The 26,878-nt window shown below is 56.2% G+C and overlaps 1 protein-coding gene across 6 annotated transcripts in view; it reads right to left on the minus strand.

Annotated features, from left to right (window-relative positions):
* The window catches only part of SIPA1L3 (signal induced proliferation associated 1 like 3), a 100,343-nt gene that overhangs the window by 26,934 nt on the left and 46,531 nt on the right, over positions 1-26,878 (minus strand). For 4 of the 6 annotated variants that reach the window (XM_054009672.1, XM_054009675.1, XM_054009674.1 and 1 more), the window contains 7 exons: positions 6,045-7,832; positions 4,784-4,914; positions 2,994-3,182; positions 2,492-2,666; positions 2,231-2,334; positions 1,183-1,340; positions 55-631 (listed from right to left, as the gene is read on the minus strand). In XM_054009672.1, coding sequence (XP_053865647.1) covers positions 55-631; positions 1,183-1,340; positions 2,231-2,334; positions 2,492-2,666; positions 2,994-3,182; positions 4,784-4,914; positions 6,045-7,518 — 2,808 coding nt within the window. In that variant the 5' untranslated portion in view covers positions 7,519-7,832. Of the gene's footprint in view, positions 1-54; positions 632-1,182; positions 1,341-2,230; positions 2,335-2,491; positions 2,667-2,993; positions 3,183-4,783; positions 4,915-6,044; positions 7,833-15,566; positions 15,797-16,017; positions 16,244-26,878 lie in introns of those variants that run through there. The other 2 variants (XM_054009676.1, XM_054009673.1) reach the window with 2 other exon arrangements.

Genomic DNA, 26,878 nt, shown 5'->3' on the forward strand with positions numbered 1-26,878 from the left:
GCACAACCGGGCCCCCGGGCGTGACACTAAGACACCAGCCAGCTTAGCTCCTACCTTGAGTCGCTGCACGATCTCCTTGATGTCCTCGGGGCTGCTGTCCGTGGCCTGGATGGAGACGTGGTCCCCTCTGCCGTAGAAGATCCGGAGGGTGCCGGGATCGGGAGTCCAGCCGATCACATCCCCACAGAAGCAGTTGAACACCACCTCCTTGGTGCCGAGGTCCAGCAGGACGATGAACTCGTTGGAGATGGCCAAGATGCACTCGATCTCCACCCCCTGGGCAAAGTCCTGGGCCAAGACGCGCCAGGCGATGGCCCCGCTGCTGTACTGCTCCGCCCCCATCCGCGCCTTCATCTTCTCCTTCTTCTTAGAAGTCAGGGAGATCAAGTTGAATTTCCCTGTGGAATCGATGGGCGTGTTAGTGACGCAGTTCTCTGCCAGGTCCTTCAGGTACTCCTGCCTGGTGCGTGTTGCCATGGTGTGGAACTTGTCGGACTTGTGCGCGGCGTTCTCGGCATTGATTACCTTGGCTAGTAAGAAGTCTCTAAAGATGTCAGACTTGCGGAAGGTGACGCCGCTGGGGATGGGGGGGCCGAAGGGTGGAGCATCTTTGGATCTGGTCACAGCCACGCTTAGGGAACAAAGGGGAGGAGAAAAAACGGTTAGATGAGCTGTCTCCTGCTAGCGCAGCTGCTTCAGGACACATGTGTCTACCCGCATCGGGCTAGGTGTGAAAACCAGCTAGGGATTTCTGTGTGCCCGAAGGAAGACACCTTTTGGGGGGCAGGTGCTCAGCACTGGCTGAAACACAGGCCCCTGAAAAGCACCTCCAAGTAGGGCACCAGCCCCCGTGGCCCCAGTCTACGGTTCCTGGCAGCAGCTCTCGGGATGCTAGGAGTTGTCACAGCTGCAACTCCTTTCCCAGAGCAGAACGGGAGGAGAAACATTAACTCAGGCCACCGACACCTCCCCCACCCAGTGACTGCCTGTAGAATTCATCCCACAGCCAACCAGGTCAACCTAACCTGAGAGCTTGGGTCAGCGCCTCGCCAGCGCAAACAGGCATCCTTCCACCCCAGCACCTGCGGCCAGTTGAGCGGAGGAGCCGACAGCACCGTCCGGGGTGCGGACGGTGACACAGAACACAAGCTGGCAGGTGGGTTAGCAGCAGGCGAGGCTTACCTATAGCAAACGTTATCAGTGCAAGGGCTGTGGACTCGGACAATAATAAAGACATGCTGGAAGTGGGAGCGGATATTCTGGGGGGTGAAAGGCAACGCTCCAGGCTCCTGGAAGATGATTGTGACTATGTCGTTTCCTATGTGCCGCTTCCTTAGTAGCTACCGAGGTAAGAACAAACACGTGTTAGTGCCCGGGTGCCGAGTACAGACAGCGGTAACAAGCAAACGTGGGCGAGGCAGATGACAAAGGCTCCGGGGGACCTCGCCATCCGGTCAGACGGCGAGAGGAGAAGCGGGCAGGAAAAGCAGGCCTGACCCAGCACAGAGACGTAGCCACAAGATCTGAAACGTTCAAGCGAATTCCATTTGGAGAGCCTGGGCCGCTGGCAGATGCATGGAGAGCGGGATTGCCCGGCACCTCCCACATTGCTGCTTTCTCCCTGCCAGAGCCACAATCACCGCTCACTTTGTGGGGAGCCCGGCAGACTGCTCTCGAGCCGAGCTCTCTGTGCCCACGGCACGGCTCCCTTGCAGACGGGGAAGGGTATCGAGACGCACAGGCCAGTTCCTGACAGCCAGGGCAGTCGGGCGTCTAGCTCCGATTACAAACCCAGATCGGCAGGATCCCAGGTGCTAGTCACCCCCAGCCCAGCACAGAGGAGGGATGGACCAGTGGGCAGGAGAGCCAGGTTCTTTTCCCAGCTCTGCCACAGACTCCCCACATGACCTTGGCCAAGTCATTCAGTCAGGCTGTGCGTCAGCTCCCGGCAGCACGTCCAGGAGGGACGACAGCACTGCCCCCCTCCCGGGGCGTGTGAGGATGAATCCACTGTAGAGTGTGCAACAGAGCATGGATGCTTCTCCTTCCTTACGCATCTGCAGGATCCTGACCCAGACCACCCTTAACATCCTCCGCCGCCCGGGAAGTTTGAAAACACATTTGCCCGGGAAGTGAGAGGAATGCTGGTTATCGGAACAGCTGGTGCGCGGCAGAACTCGACTCAGCATGCCGGAGACCCACAGGCTCTGCCAGCCGAAGGGCCGTTTACCTGCTGCCGGTTGTTGAGCGTGTAGGGGAGCATAGTGGAGACGTGGAACATGATCTCGTAGTCCTGATACGTGGTGTACAGAGAGTGGGTGCCGGTGGAGTCAGCTGCGAAGAAGAGCAAGAGAAGACACTCCGTGAGGGGAGAGCCAGCCGACGCGCTCTGCGTGCTGAACCCACAGCAGAGCTCTGCTGTGCCGGCGAGCTCCGCCCACACCCTGCAGCCACGGGTGCCGCTGCCCCCACCGCACGCACCAGGACTTACTCTTCGTGTCCAGCTGGGCAGCGTACTTGCTGAAGGCTTTCAGACAGACCTTCTCCCCGATGAGGGAGAGGAACTCTTCGAAGGCTGGCCCCGCCTCCTCGTTATTGTACATCTCCTCCTCGGAGCTCTGCCCTGCTTTGCAGTACAGGATTCCCACCTTGTGCTTCCTGCAGAGCTGCGGGGTGGGAAGGGGTGTGAGACGCTGCCTGCTCATTCACCAATCTCCCACGTCTGGCCGAGCTCAGCCCAGCCCAGAGGATGGAGTGCTCAAGAGGGCCTAGGTGACTTAGGAGCACGAGTCCCATCAAAAAGGGGATGGAGCCCCACCGCCTAGCTCTGCTCTGAGACCAGCTCTCTACCTTTGCAGACTGGCTGCGAATGGCTGCATGCTGTGCCCCTCTTCTACCCGAGCTCAATGCCGATCCCCGTTCCAGCTGGCAGCAGGACCCCCAGAGGGCCCGAAGCACAGCTCAGCACTGCCCGTCTGCCGCACACGACTCACCCCCTGCTCGTCGAGTTTCAGGAGCTGCTCTGTGACTTTCAGCGTGTTCATGGCAAGCCGCAGACAGTGGATGTTCAGCTCGGAGACCACGTACTCCAGTACATCCTTCAGGGGGAGGCCACGCACTGTCCCGTGCTTGGTGGTGGTGGGAGTCGCGTCCTCCAGGATGGTGCCTCGCAGGGTCACGAGCTGCACCAAACACATGGAAGTGGGGAGAGGAGAAGATGCGTTAGAATCCTGTTCTCTGGGAACCGGCGTGTCTCTGTGCAGACCTCCTGGCACAGGACGCCAGCCACCAGCTCGCCACAGAAATCCTGCGTAGAGAACTAAGAATGAGATGGCTTTGCGTCGGGAGGTCTAGCGCGGGCTGTGCTTGCAATCCGGCACGCCAGCGAGGGTCTTAGCCAACCTGCAGGGATGAGCTCCTCCTAGGAAAACACACTGTGCTTTCTAGCCTCAGGCACCACTGCAATGTTACCGTCTCCAAACATACAAGCCAATGTAAAAAGGAAGCCAAGTGTCAGCATATAGCACACTTATGATTTGTACAGAGGTAGCACCTAGAGCCCCCAACTGTGCCAGGCCCGCCCCAGACCCCGCCCCAGGCCCCGTCGGGCCAGGCCCCCGGCCCCGTCGGGCCAGGCCCCCCCCCGAACCCCGATCCCGCCCCAGACCCCGATCCCGCCCCAGGCCGGGGCCCCGTCGGGCCAGGCGCTGCCCAGACCCCGACAGAGACAGTCCCTGATTCAGAGGCTCCCAGTCTGAATAGACAAAACAGGTACCAAGTGGGAGAAAGGAAGGCTCCTCCCCCCCACCTCGCAGACTGGGGGAAACAGGCCCACAGAGATGCAGTCGTGCCCAAGGTCAGACAGGGTCTCTCTCCTGGGTTCCAGCCGAACCCCTTCACCGTGGAGCCCCCCTTCTTTTACAAGTACAAATAGAAGAGTGCCACCCCTCTTCGGGGTCTCCCGCAGCACTCTGCCTGCCTGTCGGAAAGGTGGCGAATCTCTGGAACCGACTGCAGGTGTACCTGGCCCTTCTTTCGAGCCTCACGCCTGGCCTGGGAACGAGTCACCTACGGCGGGGTCCTCAGCACCTGCTGTTGCAGAGGCCAGACCAGGAGAGCACCAGGAATGGGAGCCCCCAGCCACGCCGGGCGCTGCACAGGGCCGTGGCAGGAGCAGAAGGGCACGGCCGGTCGCGGGGATATCTGAACGCTGACATCGCTCGGGCTGCGGCTGCGTGAGCCGGCTGCTTGTCGAGCCGATGGCAAGCCACGGCGCCCTCTGCTGGGGGCCAATCAGATTTCAAGGGCTGCTCTAAAAGTCCCAGGGTTAGAGGACTCGAGTCAGCTGACCTGTGTTAGGGAACCTGCGTCTACACTTGAACCCTGGGTTTTCCAACCGGTGCTCGAAGCAGGGCTCTGGCATGCACACTGCAGTAACCACGTCCCAGAGTCCGGGCCCCCTAGGACCGCAGTGCTCGGGGGGAAACCTCCCTGACCCATCCGCGGCAAAGCACTTACACAGCTTCTAGTAGTGCTCTGCTGAGTCCAGGCCTGCTCCTCTAGCAGTTCGAGCCCTGCTGCCTGCCCCACACCTGCAGGGAGGGACCCGGAGCCACACTCCACGTACCAGAACCCTGCTTGTGCCCCACGGGACGAGACTGGGGGGCCCTCAGACGCAGGACCCACAGCCCTGGTTTTAAGAGGCTGTTTCAAAAGTCCCCCTATATCCGGAATACAGACCCGCACGCACTCTCTGGAGGCCGCCCCGGACAAGATGATGTACCTCGCTGGTCCGGAAGATAATCCTGTACTGATACTGGGGCCCGTAGTCCTTATGATCCTCCAACTTCTCTCTCCTGATGCTCACAGCCACCGGTCCCAGCTTCTCATCCACTCCAAAGTAGTTGGAATGCTCTGAAAACACAAGAGAGGCCTTGCCAGAGAAGAGGGCAGGCACTGCTCTCTCCCGAGCCGGACACCGGGGCTGTTCGAGCCAACGGCATCCCGGAGACGAGTCACTGACGTGCCACCAGCAGAGAGCAATGGGTCTGTCGGGGCGGAGCTCGCTGTTACGGAGCCCTGACACTACGCAGTAGCGTATGGAAGCTAGTTTTAGAGCACGCAGGAATATAAACCTTAGTACATGCCACGAGGGACATCCTAGTTCTGGTGCAATGCTCAGCACCGTCAAACTCGGTAGGACCAAACTCTGCCCTGCCCACGAGCTACCCTAGGAGACATGCAGACGCCCATCCGCCCCTGCAGGGCTATTGTTATAAAAGCCCCAAACCCCCAGACCCCCACTAAGATAAATTCCATAAGCCCAGCCCCACATTAGACCCCTTGGGAACAACCCTACAATAAGAAGCCAGGCTGTGGGCACAGAGTCACAACGACAAACACGGTAACATTTCAGCCCCCCGGTGATCAGCCAGAGCTGTTCACCCCTCGCCTGTGCCAACACAAGGCAGAACACGGAAGGCTGATACAGAAAGTGACTCTCTCTACACAATTAGCATGCGGAACTCATTGCCACAGGTATCACGGAGACCAAAAACGTAGCAGGGCTCCGGCTTGGGTATCTACATCGTTCCAAAGAATGCCCAGAGCAAGGCGTTAGCAGCCCAGGCCTGGGGGAGGGCACAGCTCAGTGGTTTGAGCATTGGCCTGCTAAATCCAGGGTTGAGAGCTCAATCCTTGAGGGGGCCATTTAGGGATCTGGGGATTGGTCCTGCTTTGAGCAGGGGGTTGGACTAGATACCTCCTGAGGTCCCTTCCACCCCTGAGATTCTATGATTAACTAGTGAGGGTTCGGAAGACCCCTTCTCAGGGGGGCAGGCAATCCCATCACTACGGGGTCTCTAGCACTTCCTGCAGGCGCTGGCCTGCGTTGGGAGCCAGGAGGCTGGGCTGGTCAGAGCCAGTCCAGTAACGCAGACGTTGCCTGACCTTGGGGAGCCGAGCGGGACGAGCGGGGCTGCAGGTGACTGCCCGAGGCGCTGCGGGGCTGCAGGTGACTGCCCGAGGCGCTGCGGGGACGTTACCTTTGCCGTGGAAATAGAGCTGGTAGTAGCGGGCCCCCAGGTCGACGTGCTCCACGTTGTAGCGGGTTAGCCGGTTGGGGCTCCTCTGCAGCTCCCTGGGGACCTCCAGCACGGAGATGCTGGCGTTGGTGCAGTAGGCATTGAGGGTGGGCTCCAGGAAGCCTCCCTCGCCCGCGGCCCCGCTGGGGGAGCCGGCCGACGCCCTGGAGAAGCTGACGTTGCGCTCGCACATGCCGCCCACCTCGTTGCGGAAGTGGGGGCAGCTGAGCAGAAGGTCGTTGCTGTTGTTGTCCCCGAGGTCGTGCTCCAGGTTCTCCTTGTAGTTGAGGTCCTCGGTGCTGGCGAAGGCCGGGTCCAGGCCCCCCAGCCCGTACGCCCGAGAGAGGGCAGCCGAGACGGCAGAGGCGGCAGAGGCGCCCGTCGTGGTATTCCTCCGCTGTGCCACCACCGCCCGGTTGGCTGCCACCTGGTTGAGGTTGAAGAGCAGGCTCTGCACGTCGTAGTGGGCAAAGCTCTTCTGGCAGACCCAGGCCTTGCCACCGTCCTCCTGCTCCACCAAGGCCCTCCCGGGCTCCCCATCGCTCCGGCTGCTCCGCAGCTTCTTGAAGATGGAGTCTCCCCCTGCCTCCCCCCTGGGGCCCTTCTTGCGGGGCTTCTCCTTCGGCTGAGAGGGGGAGTCCTCAGGGGGGAGCCCCAGGCCATTCCTCACGTCCGCCTTGGCGCTGCCAGCCACGTGCAGGCTGGAGGCTGTGCTGGTGTCGGCCCGCAGCAGGTCGCTCGGCTTCTCGGGTGCCAGGCGGCGCTGGGCCGGCTTCTCGGCGCGGAGCTCGCGGAGCATGTCGAACAAGCTCTGCTCCGAGATGCCCTGCACGTCTATGGAGGAGGTGCTCCCGTACTCGCGGAAGAGGGGCAGGCCGCTCCCCAGCTTGGCCCCACGGGGCTCCAGGGTCTCTTCCAAGTCACACTCGCTGAGGGTGATCTCGCTGTTACTCCTGTTGCGCAGCGGGACGAAGGCCCTGCCAGGCGATCGAGGCCAACCCTCCTGGAACTCCACGTCCTTGGATCTCCTCCTGGAGAGCCGGTGCAAGCCCCTGAACCCCGAGGAGCCCAGGCTGGTGGGAGGCGGCTGCTGCCCATTCTGAAAGCCCTTGGGTGAAAGAAAAGTCCTGCTGATGCCCGTCGATGCTTCCATGTCCCTCAAGGGGCTTGGAGCGGCCGGATCCTTCAGTGCGTCTCTCTTGGGGGGCCAGTCGGCGATCCTGGCGCGCACGCCCATCTTCGGCATGGCAGGTGTGGTGGTGGTGGGCCGTGGCCCGGGCAGACCGTCCCCAGCTGGCTGCGAGATGCTGCCATTCTGCGCCCAGAACCCTGGCGAGAAGTAATCGCCCCGCGTGCCAGCCAGACCTTCGCTCCCCTTCAGCGCCGGTCCGCCAACATCCACGCTTGCATGCGGAATGGGTCGATAGGATGTCATAGTCCAAGGTCAGCACTAAACCCTACTTCCAGGGGGAAAGTTCCACTCATCTCTGGTGCGCCGTGGGCCCCTCAGCCATTGCTGGGTGCAGCGGGGGCAGAGCGGAAAGGCCAGGGCTTGCCAGAGCCAGCGTTAGGACTTTCTGCCTGCTCGTCCCATGCTGCCATCCTCGCTCCTCGGGCGCCTGCAGGCCACAGATTGGACGTGGTCTGAGGGGAAAGTCACTGCTCAGCCCTCGCTCCCAGCTGGTGCTGCTCCAGGGACGATAACTCCAGCCGCAGGCCAGGTGGGTGCAGTACCATTTTCCAGGCCTCCTAAAACAGGGAGAATAAAGGGAAACATTAGCAAGATGCTGGAGAAAGATTGAGTTTGTAAGTTCTTTGCAATGCTACTCTCAGCAGCAGGCCTGCGGCTTTACAAAGGGCCTCACTTCTCCCCTGGAGCCCCCTCACGCAGACAGCGGCTGACTCCTCCCCATTTCACAGGGCTGTTGTGAGGCGTCTGCAGCAGAAGTGGGGATTGAACCCACAGCCAGTGGGTTTTCCAGGCTCCGGGGCAATCTGCCTTGCTCGCTGCTCGGCAGCCTGACACCCAGGTCTTTCGATTCGGAATCAAACCCAATTAACCCCCACCCCTGCCAATTTCCCCACAAACGGGAACCCGGCATTCTGACCCGCTGGCGCTTTAATCACAAGTCCAGTCCCCTTCGGTGTGACTGCCACAGGGAGCGACGCTAGTGCGGATTAGGGGACAGGACTGGCGGCTGCTAGACCAGGCAGTAGTCACAGGCACTGGTTTCTTAGGCTGCATGTAAAATCTTTGCAGGTTCGGTTCCTAGTTTTGTCCTGATCAGAAGTTTGTGTATTTGAAGCAAAGTGCCAAGTGTAAGTGTAACACGCGTGAAATGCAGAGGTAGTGACTGTACTGAGGGTGCAAAGAACGAGTGCCACTGAAATGCACAACTGTGTGTCACATGCTCTGTACTGATACCAGCTAACTGGAGATTCCCCTTGAGGTCCAGGAAGGTTAATTTGCCCACTTGACTGACTGATAACAGTTCAGTCCCACACTCCGGCTCCACCTGTCCCATTTCACCCAAAGACCCCTCCTCAGGGAAAAGCAGGTCAGACCTTTCCCCAGGGGTAGAACAGCTAGACTGGGTAGTGCTGCAAGTATCAGATAAGCCATAAGAAACTGAGCGACAGCTGCAGCACGAAATGGATTTAAACCCACCAAAGCAAGGAAAGCCTTGAGTTCAGACAATCTGCCCAGGCACCAAAATGGAAAGGAGGCCACTGTTGGCCCTGCCAACCCGGGCCAAGCAAAGAGACCGCCGAGCAGACTAAACATGAGAGGACCTTCCCTCTTGTCCCAGGACTGTTTCGTTTCCCTAAGAGCCTTTGGGGAGGGACCTTGTCAGGCTTTCTGAAAGGCCAAGTACACTAGCCACTGGATCCCCCTTGGCCACATGCTGGCTGATTCCCTGAGAGAACTCGAACGCATCGGCGAGGTGGGACTTCCCTTGACTCTTCCCCGACCTGTCGGGCTCATCTGTGCGTCTGAGAATTCTGTTCGGACTTTTCACTGCTGTTAGCCGTACAGTGAAATTAATCATTTGACCCATTTTTATATGGCAACAACATTTAAGATGAATAATAAATGCATCTAATACTGCAGCTGGAACACTCCCAAGTCTGTGGAAGGTGGGCAAAGGATCTCGCTGGCTAGAGACCAACTGAGGATTGTAGATGTGAATCACCAGTGGCCCTGTCTCCCTCCCCCCCAGCCTCAAATGTCTTCTGAAATACCAATTGGATCTTCTGTCTGCAGCTGCAGAGTGCGGCCCATTGGATCGCATGGTGAGCCTTCGGCAGACCTCCAGCCGAAGGGATGCTTCAGAGATGGCATGACACTTCCACTCTGAGCTCCCTTGCTGCACTCAAGCAGAGCAGAGGATTTCAGCCAGTCGGATCTGTCAGTGTTTGCAGAGCAAGGCCACTGAAAGTGGAAATGTTTCTGGATAAGAAAAATATAGCACAGCACTGTTCCCATCTGGCCCTTCTTTGAAGCCAAGTGATTTGCAGAGAATCTCTTACCTGTCCTCTGGTGGCACACACAAGCCCCCCGGTGCCAGAGCTGTATGGTGCCCCACTGAGGTAGGTGCTGCACAGCCGCAGAGAGAGGCAGTCCCTGCTCTGAAGAACTCGCAGACAAGACACTCCACCCCCCCCCCCCCCCACACACACACAGAGCTGCAGAGAGGGGGAGGGACTTGCCAACGGTCACCTAGCTGGGAGCAGAACCTACGGCTCCTGACTAGCAGCTCAGCGCCCTAACCCTCAGGCAACGCTGCCTCCTCCCAGTAGGCATTGAGCGCTTATCTGGGTGCTGGGCAGGGCAGGGGCCATAACCAAACCCAGAGGGACTGGGAGTGAGAGCTGCAACTGAGTGGGCACCGTGCAGGGGGAGTGTATAAATCCGAGGAGAGGAGCCCCAGAAATCCCTGTGGTGATTTTAGCCAGGCTATGAGAAGTCGGCCCTGGCCCACTGGTTCCAATCAGGCTCTTTGCACAAAAGGCCTTTTAGACACCACTCCCCCTGTCCCTTTCCCTTACAAACCCTGCCCCACCGCTGGCCACCCCACAACTGTAAAAGAGCTGGAGGCTGCAGACTGGATCGACAAGGCAGAGGGGAGGCTGGAGACAGGATACACTACAAGAGGAAATTCTTGCTTTATCAACCTCCCAGAATCATCTGCAGAGCGGCTGAGCAAAGAAGCCACTCCGCCAACCACAGAAACCCTAGAGGAAGCCAGCCCCAGGAACCCGCACTTTAAACAGCTCCAGCCTCCCTTCCTCTCCCTACACCACAAAACACTGGGAAAGTGCCTCGGTTTCACTGCAAACACGCAGCCGGGGGAGAGGAGACATCTATCTCAGAGGCCTGGGCAGCTGCTTGGCATCTTACAAGTTCCCGGCCTCGTCTCTTTTCCGTCAGCAGCTTCAAGCGAAGAACCTGCCTTTCCGCGTTCTCCGATAGAAAGGAAGAAATAGGTCAGCCACTTAGCTACACAGAAGGGCAGGAGACACTACACCACCCTAGGCACTGGAGATCAGATGCCAAACAGACTGCAGGGCCCTGCTGGAGACTCATACTAGCGAGCTGTTAACCTCCACCGAGAGGTTTTCGGCGCTGAAGGCTGAGAGCAGGCGCTGGGTAAGGAAGTACCCAGATAAGGTGAGGAGAGTGCTCTGAGGTATAGATTTGATCAGACAGAAGGTGGCAGAGTCACTGTCCAACCCCCACCCCACACACACACACTCCCCCCCAGTGGCACCGGGGCCCCAATCAGGGATCAGGGCCATTGGGCTAGGCACTGTACGCCACCCAGTACAGTTCTCCCTTGCGCTACCCCTGGGGCAGTCACTCACAGCAGCGTAAAGGGATTGCAAAGCGGTACCAGGCCCAAGCGAGCACAAAGCAGGCACAAGAGGGAATCAGGCCACGGAGTTTAAAGCCAGAAGGAAGCATTACAATACTATAGTCTGCCCTCCTGCATAGGGCAAGCTAGAGACACCGCATGCAGCCCAAGAACTAGCGACTGAGCCAGAGAGATTTCACGTCTCCGCGCCCCTTGGGAAACTGCTCCAGCACTCCTAGAGACACGACGGATGATCACAATTCACTCCCCGCACGCTTTGCTGCAGCAACGTGGCCAGAACCCAGACGGAGAAGGACAGGGAGAAATACAGCTAGATCTCCACCTCGTAACTTCTTCAAGCCCAGGAGAGGGAGTGGCTGGGTCATTACACAAATTGAATCTATTTCCCCATATTAAGTACCCTCATCCCTTTTTGTCAACTGTCTGGAATGCGCCATCTTGATTATCACTACAAAAGTTTTTTTTCTCCTGCTGCTAATAGCTCATCTTAATTAATTAGCTTCTTATAGTGGGTCGGGCAACGTCCACCTTTTCATGTTCTGTGTGTATATAGATCTCCTTACTGTATGTTCCAGTCTATGCATCCGAAGAAGTGGGCTGTAGCCCACGAAACCTTATGCTCAAATAAATGTGTTAGTCTCCAAGGTGCCACAAGTACTCCTGTTCAGTACCAAGAAAGGATCTCTAGGGGCAGGACGGCAGCTCAGTGGAGCCTCTTGAAGGACCCCAAGTGAAAGAAGATTGATGGCTGCATCTCAGAGCACTGCCCGGCGTCAAAGGGGGGCTCTGGGTGAGCGATGGCTCAGGCCGCCCAGGGGAAGCGTGCACCACTGGAATTAAGCCGATTGCCCAAGTTGTCAGTTTCTCAGCCCTGAAGCAATGAAACGGCTGCACTCTCCCGTTCTTTGGGAAAAGTGGGTATTTCTCGGTGTCTCAGTGATCCCCTAGCAGGGATCGGGTCTCTACTGCAATTAAATACCCGCAGCTGACTCGGGCTAAGGGCTGTTTATTTGCAGAGTAGCTGTTCTGGCTTGGGCTGGAGGCCAGGCTCTAGGCCCCTGTGAGCTGGGAGGGTCCCAGGGGCTCCAGTCCCACAATGAAGCAGGTCCACCAGCCGAGTTGGCTGGCCCAGGCCAGCCGCAGGGCTCTAGCTGCAGTGTAGACATACCTAAGTGCCTGGTATTCTAGGAGGAGCGTGCTTCCCGAACGGGGCTAGTTGCTACTGCCCCGGACCCCGCAACGCTCCGATGTGGGCGCCTGCACGAAGAGGCGATCAGAGCAGGAAGGTGGCACCAGGCAGCTCCGGGGCAGGGCTGAGCTATGGAGAAGGGGGGACTGGGTGCATTTCACCCCTCAAATGGATTCCTGTGCTCCCGGGGACAACAGTGCACATGCTCAGTGAGCACGTGGTGGGGTCCCTTTCCCTCCAGGCAGCTCTGGCCCTCTGGAAGTAGCCCCCAGCTGAGTGAGGAGCTGTTGCATCCTTTCCCCAAGCAGACAGGCTTTGAGGAGGGAGGAGCTCCACAGAGGAAGAGCAGCCTGTGGGAATGGCATTGACCTGGCTCAATTCCCAGCTCCGCCAGGGACTTCCTGCGCCACCTTGGGCCAGGGCAGGGAGTGGCGAGGTGCCCGGCATGCCAGGGCCCTGATCTCAGCGGCCCTGCTGACACTGCTGAAGTAGTGCACTGCTCAGGGCCCAGCCAGTTGGTTTCAAGGACACTTGGCTAGAGCTCTGGAACAGACTGTGGTTGAAGGATTAGTACGCCTGTGTGCTCCTGCTGTCAGGTCCCCGTCTCCCTCTCTCCTATTCCACTGCCGTCTTGTATAAAGCATGCACACAAGCCTGGACCTCTACATTAATCTAAACCAATTACAAGAGAAGCCTACTAAGATCACAGCTGTTGAGAGTGGATATTAAATCAATATCTGAAAGTCTTAATTAAATGCAAGACACGGAATCCTAACAAGAGGGCATCTGTCAAGGTAGCGCGCTACAAGCCGCCACTGCAGACACTGCACGCGGCGCTACGCCCCCCTTGCCCCACGATTGGCAGATTCTCAGCAGGAGTCTGGGGGGAGCCCAGGAGTTGCCATGCCAGGAGGCTCGCTGCAGAATCCATCTGCAAGCCCAGCGGTGAGAGAGGCGGCAGAAACCTCCAGTCTCTTTGAATACAGCCAGCAATATCCTGTAGCAATGAGTTCCACAGTCTAATCATGGACTGAGTTAGACCTTGTTTACACAGGGGACTTGCTCTGGTTTTGCCATTGGTGTATCAGAGAAAACCTCTAGCATAGATGGGCAAAGCCACGATTTGCACTGAGCTAACTGCCCTCAGGTTTAACCAGGGGTGAACTGAACTGGTACAAAGTGCAGCCCAGGGCAGCTCTGCCCGTTCACCGAGGTGGCTGGGATCCCTAGCGTAGAGAAGGCCAGAGACAAGCAGAGAAGCTATGTTGCACAAGCAGGATTCGCTCAGCTGACAAAGTCCCGCTTTGCATAAACTTTAGCTCAGCTTCTCTTTACCAAGTCTCAGCATGGGACGGATGCGCTGCCCACGGGTTTCATTTGTCAAGCGGCGGGGTCAGAAATCCAGCTGTGCTGCTTTGCAAAAGACAGCAGGCGGGGATCAAAAAAGTGTCACTTCCTAACAGCATCTATGCCCTGCCGGTGCAATCTAAATGGGAGTGCAGTGCGGCCTCGCACGGCTGGACCCAAGCTGCACCCCAGCCCGGCTGGGCCCCCCCTGCCCCGGGAAAAGCCAGGCTCTGGAGGCGTTCGCTCACATCACCCAGCAGAAGAGGAAAGAACTCACTTCAGGCGATGGCAGAATCAAGTTCGCTCTTCAGTCACCCTTGCTATTTCCTCCAGCTGAGGGACGCCGAGTGGTTTGTTCTGTGCCAGGGCGAGCGTGACCAGATGTCCCAATATTTGGGGCTTTTTCTTAGATAGGTGCCAATTACCCCCCAGCCCCGTCCCGATTTTTCACACGTACTATCTGGTCACCGTAAGCGTGACAGGGTAGCTGCGGGGAGGCAGGAACCACGGAGAACTCCCGTACAACCACTCTTCCAACATGAACGATGCTGGATGGGGAGCCAGGCTGCCCTGCTGAGACGCTCCAGGCCATTCCTCTAGCTCCAGAACACCGCCCCCAAGGCCCAGCGTGCCGGTCACTTCCCAAACACGGAGCGGGCGGCACAGCAAGGTGAAGGGACTTGCACAAGGCCACCACAAGTCAGTGGAAAGTCAGAACTAGAACCCAGGCGTCCTGACTCCCTGCTCCCACCACTAGAGCCCATTCTCCTTCCAGGGCTGAGAAAGAGAACCCAGGAGTCCTGCTTTCCAGCCCCTCCTGCTCTAAGCACTAGACACATTCCCTTTTGCCAGGGAACACCTGAGGTAACTCAGCATTGTTCCATTACACAAGTGCAGTAGAGGGAAGCCGCAGACTTCCCCTACAGGTGTAGGTGTTTTTTATAAAGGAAGAACACGAGACTGAGCTGTCGAGAGCCAAAGAACCACCTTAGTAAAGACCACTTCCCCCCGCGCCATGCGGTCGCTCCTTTGAACAAAGCAACGGAGCCAGAAGGGCGTCTATGGCCAGCCGCCCTCAAAGCAGATCACACACTAGTATTTCAAACAAGCATTCCCCAAAGTTCGAGCGCACTTCAACTGGCCCAAAAAACCCGCTAAACCACCCTAGCTTCGCTCGTGTAAATGCTGCGGAGGGAAAGCTCTTTGGGTCTACCTTCACCAGTCTGGACGAAGGGGCTGGAAAGACGCCAGTCCGTGGGTTTTACAAAGCCTCTTTGTTCAGGAAGCCTTTCTGGGGGTGGGAGGAGACACAGAACGGGCAGACGTTGAAAAAGGAAGCACAGCATCACACCCGCCTACCTCCTGCCGGGGGTGCCGCAGTTGCTGCCCCTCTGCACATGCCCCTAAATCTGGGCAAGGGGCAGCAAGAGAAGGCGGGAGGGTTCCCTTGCTCACCAAGCAAGGAGCTGCTCAGGGCAGATGAGCAGGGAAGAGGAGCTGTTTGCAGCAACAGGAAGATTAGATGAGGTTCAGCTTGGCTGTTTGGATGGCTGCCCCAAACACAGACAGCGTTACGCCGGGGGGTGCGTGGGACACATTCCTGGGCCCAGCAGACACTATGGCGGGGCAGCATTGGGGGAAGGGGGGATTACCCAGAAAACCCAGCATGCTGCAGCCCCTGCATCAAGGGCCTAGGGTGACTAGATGTCCCGATATTGGGACCGTCCTGATATTAGGGGCTTTGTCTTATATAGGCAACTATACCCCCCTGCTCAAAAACAAAAGGTCCCGATTTTTCACACTTGCTGGTCACCCTCCAGCTCCTTGGCTACAAACACCTCCGCGGGACCTGTTCCAAGCCCTCGCTGGCTGCAGTATTTCTTGGAGCAGAGGGGCCAGGGGCTTTCAGGGCAGCGGAAGCGGAGAGCCTTGCACACTGGCTGCTCTCACCCAGCGCAGCGGATCAGGCTTAGAATTCCCGGCGGTTTCACCTGGGAGCCCCCGGCACGGCCCAGGACCCTACGGTGCTAGGCACGGTGCAAACCCAGGACAAAGAGAAAGCTCACGTACCCAGCGCAGCTCCTCCAGTTCTTCCCCCACACACGCTCCGCAAAGCGCACGCCCTCCTGGAGAGCTTCTCACATGCCACCCTGAGGTGGGTGTCCCCGCCTGGAGTCACGACAGCCCGCCGGGAGCTGTGTTCAGGCACAGGCAAGTGAAACACAGCGGCTCACAACAGCACACGGGCAGGATCTGGCCCTTTGGTTTCTGTTACATGTGCAATCTGGGAAGCACTAACCCTAAGCAAACAACAAAAATGGCTGTTAGCTGCAGTTAGCAAACATGAGACTGGGGAGGGGAGGTGGGGAGCTGGTGACAGAGACGCTCAGAAGTCAGTAAATGGAGATTTCGCCCGCCGCAGCAGCGCGGTGCCAGCTTTCTACGCCCCCGAAGGCGTTTTCCCAACTGGCATATTTGCTAAGGGTGCAGTCCTTAGAGGAAACCATCCAAGTCAAGTTACCGTGGTCCCATCCGGAATGTTGTTTACAGGCAGTGCAAGGAACCTGTTCCTCAGAGCCACCCGGAGCTGGGTTGTTAACACTAGAATCTCCTTTCTGAAGGGGAAGCAGAGGAAAGAGTCCATTCACCAGGGGACAAGACATCCAGCGAGCAGCTTTCACGACGAGCGGAGACAGCTGCCCCAAAGTTCACCTGAATCAGAATGGACTCCCTGTCCATGCTGCAAGGAGGAGGGAACAGGCATTACTTCATCTAGTAACCAGCGAGAGCTGCGAATCAGAGCGCGCTCTGCACTAGCAGCTGTGGGAGCTTTGCAAAGCTCCTTTGCTAGGTTTGTTGGCAAACAGGAGCCTTGTAGCCGAGCAATCAGCCCCACTCTGGTAAAGTTTCACTCTCCCTGTCAGTGCTGAAAGCAGCTGCATTCAGTGCAAACAGGGAGTTCACGGAAAGGCTCCACTTTGGGGCACTATATTTTCCAATTTTACACCGTGCTGAACAACCACATCTGTTTAGCCTAGAAATCCTGGCGTCTCAGGGAGGAAACTGGAGACAATGCTGCCATGCCTGCAGCTGCTGTGACCGAATCGAGGGAGTCATTTCCAGAGCAGCACTATCGCAAGATCAAACAGGACTGTGAGCTCGGGAACGTCCCCTGGGCCCGAGGCCCCAGTTGGTCGCTCTCAGGTGCTCAAAGCCAGCAGTCACTGGCTTCACTTCTCGCAGAGCAGGCATGCTAGCGGGGCCTGGGAACCTCCCTTCTCTCACTGTCACCCCACCCTGGAAGCTGGATGTGTGCGTCTCTCTGCCCTCCAAGGCTGCGGGAGGGAGATGTGAGAGGTGCAGGAGGACGCTAGCTTGCAGCCCAATAGCCAAACTGAAGCCTTGAGGACAATGGCAGAGGAAAGGCACCGCACCACGGAAGGAGCAGCAGCTGCTGGAAGGGACAAGGCCTAATACAGCTCCCAAGTGACCAGAGATGGCCCCTGGTGGCCCCTGGGGGGTTCTTTTGATTTGCCTCCTGGCTTTTAGCCTGCAGCGGTCCCATTTGCATTCTTTTCACCCCATCCAGGCGGGCTAGAAACTTACTTTTCCTTGAAACACAAGCTGAGATTCTCCCATTCATATGACTCCAGGAGCTGGGGCTTTAAGGTTGACACCCAGCGTGGGTGGTTCTCAGTAGCTATGGGGGAGAGGATGGGGTCCCAGGTGCCCAGACATTCCCCCATGTGCCATGGATGCCTCTTGAGATTAGTGCTAAAATCACAAGAGGTGGCAGCATGGGTCAAGGCGGACAATGATTAAAAAAGCAGAGGGATGCTGTTAGAAATGCCCCAAGCTGGCTGGGGCCTGACTCGGTGCGGTCACTCAGAGCAGCGCAGAGCCGGTGTCTCAGCTCCAGAGCAGCACGCGGACGATTCACACTTGATTACGGTGCCAGGCCAAGGTCCTGTAATAACTGGTTAGCATTCACATAGCACTCGCCAGCTTCAGAGCTCTTTGCAGCATGAACTGACCTTCAGCCCCGAGGGGAAGTCACTTTATGATCCCAATTCTGCAATGGGCTAATAAAGGCAGGGAGGTGCAGTGAGAGCAGGGACGGCTAGTTCTGCCTCCCAGCATCTGCACAGATTTCAGATTCCCGGGGCCTGATCTGCTGCCATGCCCCCTGCGCAGCTACACACCCCACAGCAAGATGTAACATGCCCCAGACAGGGCCTGTTTGCCCCCTGCCACTCATGCACACGGCTGCACGACTCCGGCCTATGGATCCTAAGGGCTGACCGGACCCCCAACAAGCGACCACTTTCCACCTGGCCTCAGCCAAGCGGAGCCATTGGGACTACTCAATGCACAAAGCCAGCACACACCACTTGTGGGTCGGGGTGAGGCCGTTATTCAGACAGCGCGCTGCCCCTGCCCAGCCCAGCCCTCCGTCTGCAGTCACCCCCGTGGGGGGTGAGGCTGGCGCTCTGCAGTCTCTCTCCTGCCCAGGGAGATGGGAGGGGCAGGGCTGCATAGCTCTGCAAACGGCGCATGACGGCTGCTCCTGGCTCACCCAGCGCTCTGCATGCCCCTTCCTCTGGGCTGGCCCTGCCAGGGCGAGGGCCTGCAACTCCCACGGACGTCAGGGGGTGCCACAGTGCTCAGCATCTCCCTGGACCACACCCGCTGCCCGACGGCCACTTTCTGCCCCACGCAGGGCACTCGCGGGTCTGCAGTGCCACACCAGGTACAGATGGGTGCAATGCCTCAGGCCCGTCTTGTACCCTCTGCGTTTGCCACTGTCCGCCCCTCCCCCTCCTCCCACCACACACACACACACACACACACACACACACACACAGGAAACCAGACTGGTGTGCCTTCCAGTCCTGTGAACAGGAATCGGAACCCAAGCAGAGACGACAGATCGCCTAGATCCAGCCCGGGTTGGAGCACCGTCAGGCACTTGTACGGGTGGTTCCCTGTCACACGGGCACTGCCCTGCCCTTTCCCCACGGCCACAACAGTTGATGGGGGTGCTAAGCGCTGGTACGTGGTGGCAGGCTCTGCAGCAGGGCGAGGGCGGTCCAACTCTGCTCCCTTCCATCAATCACCACCACCTGCTACTCAAATATTCCTCTGCACAGCGAACAGGCTGCTTCCCCCGGCACAGCTCCGCCCACCCCAATGCTCCGCTCCCAGGACCAGCCGGTCAGCGGGGAACAGCCCCCAGTGAGCAGAGGAGCCCCTTGAAAGCACCACGCCAAGCTAAAGGAAGGGACCCGATGCAGAGATGGGCCCAGCCACTCACCTTGCTGGGCCCAGGCTTTGCCTACACTAGGGTAAGAGGGCTTGGCTGGCATGTTTACACTAGACTTTCAGAGCTGGGCTGGCTAACGTGTCCCAGCCACACCCTGCATCCCAAGCGAGGCAAGGCCCAGCTGCCACGGAAAAGCCCTGCTGACTGGCCAGATGGTGCCTGCAGAGCAGAAGCCTGCTCTTGTTTGCACCACTAAGAAATCCTCCAAGGCCAGCGAACACATCCCAGAGCGCACCGCTCTGAAATCCCAGAGCAGAGCACAGTGCTGGAACATCTCTGGTGCATCTCTGGCCTTCACACAAAGATTGCACAGGGTTAACTACAGCTGGGGGTCTGTGTCCTGCGTGGGCTCTCTGCTCTATTTAACCTGGACTTCTAGCCATTCAGCCTACATCGGCAAGGAACAGACAACCAGGTATAAAGCGACTGAAGAGTGCCTGCGCAAGGCTTGCACCAGTTTAAATCCATTTACAAAACACACCTTTCGTTAAACTGGTGCAACTGGGGGTAGACGAGGCCTCGCTGGGTGGATCAGAGCGTAGCAAGGCGAGACAGACATTTACATCTATCTATATCTTGGCCCCAGATTTTCCTGAGCTCTTTTAAATTTAAATGGGGATTGCTCATCTCTCATTTTTTATTTAATGCAGCTGGAGTTCTGGGACTCTTCCTGCTGGGATCAGTGCAGACAAACAAGCAAACATGGAAAAAGCCAAGAGCAAAATTAACCCCAAACAAACATGTTTTATAAAGAAAACCCTTAAAACATGGACTGCCAGGCTCTTAATCCACCATCTATTATCTGCTCCACATGGCCTCAGGCCTTTCTGATTCCAGACGCCTTACCACGCAGCCGGGCTGCACCACCACTCATGTTACCTCTAGGATATTACACAGGAAGCAGCAGCATGAACCTCCATCCAAACTTATTCCATCTGACGCCCCAGGAGCTGTCCTTCAGGATTAGGAAAACACAGGGAGAAGAAACTGAGAGCAGTAGCTGCCAGGAGCTCACTAGCAATCCTTCGCAAGCCAGCCTACTGGCAGATCGGGTTAGCTGAACAATTCTGCGTGACATATTTTCAGCAGTCGCTGCATTGCATTTGCATGCCACATCCTCCGCGCTTCAGTCACAGCTGTAGAGAACTTCTGACAACTTTTGAAAAGCAGCAACACAGAAATCCAATAATGAGACAATAGGATCCCTTGGAAGGGGAAGCGCAACAGAAAACAAGACACGGTCCAGTTCCCGGCTCTGCCACAGACACCCTGGGTGACCCTGGTCTCTGTGACATGGGGATAACAGCCCTGCACTCCCTCACCGGGGCGCTGGTAATGACTGCATAGTACGTTGCCCCAGTGACCCTAGCAGCTGAGCAAAGTACCTAAGAGGAGATCGAGGGGCAAAATCCAGATTTCAGAGTCAATGGAAGTTTTGCCACTGAAGTCAATGAGTCCAGGATTTCCCCTAGCGAGTTTTATGACCCACCTGACCCTAAAAAGCACAAACACCTTCTCCAGGCAGACCGCTGTAAGGTGGGTGTCACGGAGTATTGGGGAACTCAGGGCCCTGCACCCCCGGCTTCCCGCGATTCACCATGACTCTCAGCCAGCCAGTAAAGCAGAAGGTTTATTTGGATGACAGGAATACAGTCCAAGACAGGTCTTGCAGGCACAGACAACAGGGCCCCCCTCAGTTAGGTCCATCTCGGGGTCCCAGGGCATCCCAGCCCCCCTTGGGAGGTCAGAGCAATCTCTGCCTCCCAGCCATCTCACCACCCAGCTTCGAAGACTCTGCCTTCAGCGACCCCTCCCACACCCTTTGTTCAGTTTCCCGGGCCAAGGTGTCACCTGGCCCCCAACCCCTTCCTGGGTTCTCATGTTACACACTCAGGTATTCGCCTTCGGGCAGACTCCCATCCCCCAATGCAGACTATCCTAGCCACACTCCCCTGTCAGCATTTACACACCACAGTAAGAACAGTCCCAGTTCGTCACAGTGGGCTATGCCTCTCGGGGTTGTGGAGGAAGAGCAATGCTTCTAGAGGCTAGGAAAGCAGCATCAGGAGAAGGGGAGACCGGGCTGGGTAAGGCAGAACTTCAGACGCCCAGCTGAAGAGAGCCCTACCTTGCATTATTAATGGCAGCTGACCCATTCCTTGAACCCAGGTGGCAGAGCCTCCTTTAGGAGGCTGCAGAGAGAAAAGGATTCTGGTGATCGACTGGCCGTGTCGGCGCAGGAAGAGCCGATGGCAGAGCCTAGCATGAGAACAGCAGGATTAGGGAGAAGGGAAAACTCAGCCATGCTTGAGCATTCCCTCGGGGAATCTCCCTTTCAACTGGCTGTTTGTTTCCGAGCAGTCGCCCCGGGTTAAAGTGGGATGTTATCTATTCTGTGCAGCCTTTATTAAATACTTCTGCACAATCACTAAAGTCAACTGACAGGTCCCCTGGAAACGTGCCAAAGACCCCTTGAAGAAAGCAAGCAGCACCCTGGAAAATGATATTAACTGCAGGGATCTGAGACTGCAGAAGTGGGTGAAGTGTTACAGAGATAATTAGAGATGACAACCTTCATGCAAAATCATCCAACACTGCTCTGACCTATTTGCTACATCCCAAGTAAGGAAATCACAGCGTCACATTTAATTTGGGACTCAAACTAATAGTCAAAGGAATTTGTGGCTCCTGATCATTAGTGGGCAAAGTACGAAGAGGCCCAAAGAACTGCAAGGAAAGACGACGGTCTCTAAAAACCAAGTGGAAACGTTTGGAGCTTGCCGATAACAAATTCCATTCAAAACACAAGCCTCCTGCAACTCCGCTGTGATGTGCAATGGCAAATACGTTCACAGGCCACCTCCTGCTGCAGCGGGACAACAATGTCCCCCCAGGGTAACTGAGGTGTCCCTCACCTGCTCCAAATATCATGACAATGGAGGCAAGTGGTTCAGGGTCATCTGGAGGGGGACTAGGTGCTTTCCAGACATAAAGGAAGAGATGGCTCCTGCCTTGAGGAGCTCGGAGTCGAAGGGTGGGCAGACAGGTACGCAGAGGTCCCAGAAGGGGAACTACAAACAGGATGGTCTATACAGATCCAGGCAGCGTGGCAGAAAGAGGTTAGAGAGAACCTGAGCAGGAGAAGAAAGGCCTTGCAGAGGAGCTCAGGGGTGCACTGAGCTGAATGGCCCATCAGGACCCAGCAAGCAGCCAGCTGACTGATTAGTAAGGGTGACCACCTCTCCTTTGGCTAGCTCTGGTGCCAGCACACCCAGGTCTTCCAGACCTGAAGGCACAACACCTTCCTCCTCCAGCAGCATCCAAGCCGTCCTGCAGCGCTACATGGCAGGCAGTAACTGGCCAAACCCAGGCACTGTCTCCAGCTGCAGAATCACTAAACCCTAACTGGATTATGGATCACTGTGGGTTTAGTCTGGACATGTAACAGTTTAAATCAGAGCCCTACCTTTAGGGAAGGAAAATCCCATGCCCCATCTATGACACTACTGCCCACTGTATTACGCCTGTTATCCCAACTGCGAGCTGCTCGGTGAACCTCCCGGCAGCTGGCAGGGAGCTGTGCTTTTCTCAGGAGTGCTGGAAATCGCTTCCAAGTACCCAAGCCAGGAAAAGCTGGGGGAAGGAAGCTAATTCTTGGGGCTGTTTGCAGCCAGGTGGTGGGAGTCCTGTCAGCTTGGCTGACATCCTTCACAGCAACGGAAATTCAATACACGTCGATTTGCATCTCTGACCTTTGTGAAGGAGCATGTCAGAGAATGAATTTCCAATCACTAACAGGCTTCCCTCAGCAACCTGGGGGCTGGGAACAGCCCCTGATTTTATCACGGCTTCAGTGTTACCCAGGTGGCAGCGCCGAGTGGCGCTGGCGATCTGAAGTCCTCTCCTCAGTGGATCCATTTACTCAGGAAGGGCACAAATACACTCCGGACTGGCAGAATTATGGCTCTCACGAGACAGGAGCAGCCCCGGCTCTTTAAAATGCCACCCCAACCGCTGACGGGCCGGCCCAAGATTTATTGTGAACAAACCTAGGGGCCCCATGTTAAACCCCCCCATTCCTGGCTAGGCACAGATTCGCAGATCATAAAGCCGACCTCCTGGGTAACAGGCCGCAGGACTCCCTTGAGTTAACTCCTGTCTGAACTAGAGCAGAGCTTTTCGAAAAAGACCTCGTCTTGATTTAAAAATGGCCAGTTGTGGAGAATCCACCACACCCCTGGGGAAATCGTTCCACCGGTTAATTATCCTCCCTGTGGAAAATGTGTGCCCCTTGCCTGTCTGAATTCTCAAGCTTAGATTTTCAGCCACTGGGTCTCATTTGGCAAAGAGCCCACGTTTCTGTTCCCGGCGTTGGTCCTCGGAGACTGGGATCTAGTCACACGCTTTGCTAAGCTAAACAGAGTGGGCTCCTGGAGTGTTGCGCGATACGGCAGGTGTGCCGAACCTTTACTATTTCTCATCACTTGTGCTGAAGCCACCCCACTGGGAAGTAACCCAATTGCTCAGAAGTGCTGTGCACGCAGCAGTTCCCACAGAATCAGCATCTCAGCCCAGCTCCTGACCGGGGTGTGAAAACGTTGACAGCCTGTTCTCCTCTGTGTGAGCCATATGATCAAAAAAGTCATTGCAATCGCAAACGCTCTCTACGGTTCCAACGCATTTGTGCTGGTGTTCACTGGAGCTTTCATCGTCAGTGGAAGCTACATGGAGTCAAACTGTACTACCTTCCCCTCCTAATGCGAACTCTGTAATGACACCGTTTTCGTGGGAGAGGGAGGTCCCAGCACTAAATTCAGCGAGTGCTTTTAAACAAATGAACAAAAGATAGAGTGATCAGCCTCGTCTATAGCCAAGGATGCAAATGCAGCCCTCACTCGGCGATTACCATATCCCACTGCAACCTTTCTCCAAATGCATCAAACATTTAAGGCAGAGGTTTTACAACCTTTTCCAAACAGGTACCCTCTTTCCATTTAGCAATATGAGAAGGGCAAGTTGACAGCCACACCTATTTGCAACCCCATCCTGAGACCCTATGAATCAAGGGATTTTTTTTGGTCACATGGGTATAGGGGTGGGACGATGAGAGGAGAAAAATGGAGCTAACTCACATCATTGTAAATTTCGGCAACAGAGCAGTTTCCTGACTGGATTAGATTGGAGGCCCATCTAGCCCAGTGTCCTGTCTCAGACCATGGCCAGAAACAGATGTTTGAGAGGAAGGTGTGAGAACCTCACAGTAGCAGCTGTGGGATAATCTGTCCCCCGACATTAGGTCTCATCCTGATCTCTAATATCTAGAGATCAACATAAGCCTGGAAGCAGGAAGTTAATGTTAACAAAATTTGGAAGGGATATTAACTAACAACTCTAGATAGTCTTGTTATGCATATAAATGTCCAATCCCCTTTGAATGGTGCTAAATTCTTGGCCTGAATGACTTCTTGTGACAAGGAGTTCCATAGTCTGGCTATACTTTGTGTGGAAAAGTATTTCCCTTGATCAGTTTTGAATTTGCCACCTTTCCCTTTGTCTTTCCCTCTCTTGACCTCTCTAGTAATATACACATTCCTGGGGAAACACACACTTCTGCAGCAATGGCCTATTCTCTCCCCCACATTGGTGCATGCATCAGATGGCGAATAAAAAACCTAAGCGAGACGAGCATGCGGTGCAGCTCAGTTTGCTGTGCTGTGTACAACCAGATGTAATGAAACAGACGGAACTAATCAGGCACAGCAGAAATGTCTCCGTACTGATGAGAAAGAATGGCACGGAGAGCTCGATTGTTCCTTGGTGTGCGGAGAAAAATACAATGGAATCATTAAAAGCAGCAAATGTGATGCACATGACCTGACAGTTCAGCACTGCCCCTCCGGGCAGCCTAACCACAGACGTGCTGGAACGCCCTCGCTGCAGTCAGTGTGCCCAGACCTTTGCACTTTGCAAATCTCATCCTGGCCCTCAGAGGTGCCCAGAAGTGGTAACAGTTCACATTTGTCTAATCAGCCACGAGGCATGCCCTCCCCTCAGCTCACAGGCTGGCACCAAAGAGAAAACCACCACGCAAGAGGAACAATTCTAACCTTCCTTCGAGACAGTCTTCTTAGTTTGGTAGCATGTCTGCTCAAAATTTAGCCTCAGATTAACAACATTCTAGTCCTGGAGATCGGCATCATAACGGAGAGCAAGCCAACCCCCACACGCCAGCAGGGGCGAGATAAGGCAGGGTTGTTGGCTGAAAAGAGCTGCAGTATTAAGGGCTGGCAGCGGCTCAGCACGCAGTATTTGGGGGGTGGGGGTCTATGGATGAGGGGATGAACAGAAGGTGGGGCTGAAAGAAGAGGACACTTGTCTTACCTGCTGAGTGGCTTCTAAGCATTAGCTGCCCAGAGTGGGGATAGGCAGGGCCGAGTAATGGGCCGCTTGAAGAACGGGTGCAAAGTCACCCAGCACAGGGTTGCCTGATGCGACTCTTACACGGGGAGAAGATTTGGATGGCAGAGGGCTCTGTCCCAGCGGCCCTACCCAGGGCACAATGGCCCCTTCTGGCCATAGAAACCATCACACAGACAGCACCCAAAGGCTGCACCTCTGCATTTCCCACGCAGCTGTCCTGTCCCACGCGCCCGTGCTGTGCAGAACACCCAACCTGGATGAAAGCCTCGGCTCTCCTGCTGCCTCCCACAGAGACGGGCTATTACTTGGGCAGGGCTTGGCCTGTGAAGAGAGACTGCAGGAAGCCAGTGAGAGCGCGTTCCCTGCCTAAACAGCTCAGGCACTGGATGGATGTACTTCCTCTACTCTTTACAGGCTTCCAAGAGAGGCCGCAGGATCCGAGCCTGCGTCGAGCCCAGTAACTCGGGGATGAATTGCGTGGCTCTTCCAGAGATCCCCAGTGTTCAGGGAGAAAGCGAGGGGCAGGGAGCAGAGGTGACTTGCCCAAGATTACCCAGCAGGCCAGCGATAGAGCTTAACTTAGAAACTGCAGCAATACGCTTTGCTACGCTGGGCACCTGCCCCTTGAACACTCATGCCGCTGATTTACTGCATTGCCCTGCTGGGCAGACGGCTCCTAGTTCTCTGTGCCTGGGCAGCCACTCCAGCAGCCTGCTGCTCGTTTGGGCGTTAACCGTCGTTGGCACCCAAGTGAGATGACTACAGCTGGTAAGTGGAAGGAACACGTAGGTTCCAGATACAGGGCGGTTCAGCGTGGTGCAAATTAGCAGCAGCACAGACTCAAACAAAGCTGCAGGTGGTGCAGCCATCGGGCACGAAGCACGAGAAGGATCTGGCACTTTTGTCTTGGGTAAACAGCAAACCAATAACGAGTCCCATGCTCCATGCAAGGCTCACTGAACAGAGGGGTGGAGCCACTCAATTCCGCACCCGGAGACCTGGAGGCCAGAAATTTCCCTTTAAAGAGGCATCCAAAAAGTCTGCTAAAAATTCTTTGTTAAAGGCTGGCAGGCTTCATCCATTATGCCCAGCAGCAGGTAGGCGGTCAAGTTTTAATTTCTCTGTATTTCTTCCATAGATAGTTTGAACCCCAATAAAAAGAGAGAGGGGCCATATTTCGAAAGCATCACAAAGCCAGGTGCGGGAGACCTCATCTGACTCTCCTGAGATACAGGGCTTGAGAGATCTGCATGCGTTATTGCAGCACTGAATCATGAAACAGGACCGGGGGGCGGGGGAGGGGGGTATTTTTAGGTATTTAAGGCCCCTGCATATTGCATCAATAATACTTCCTATTCAGAGAGGCGCACAATTCAATTTGTACTCTTAGAATCTCTCTGCAGCACTGAACCAGCCTTCTCTCATCACACAGCCACCAAATTAAAATGCGTTCCTGTGCTCAGTGCCTTAGCAGGGGGCCAGTTTGAACACTAAGGCTCTTTGAACACTAAGGCTCTAAGCAGGATTCTCAAGCACCCAACAGCTCTCACTGAGCGCAGTGCAGAATCTCCCCCCCACGCTGAAAGCAATGGGACCTGCTGGGTGCTAAGCTCTCTTGAGGGTCTGGCCCACTGTCTCC

The sequence above is a fragment of the Malaclemys terrapin genome, chromosome 20 (assembly GCF_027887155.1).
Source record: "Malaclemys terrapin pileata isolate rMalTer1 chromosome 20, rMalTer1.hap1, whole genome shotgun sequence".
In the NCBI taxonomy this organism is placed as follows: domain Eukaryota; kingdom Metazoa; phylum Chordata; order Testudines; family Emydidae; genus Malaclemys; species Malaclemys terrapin.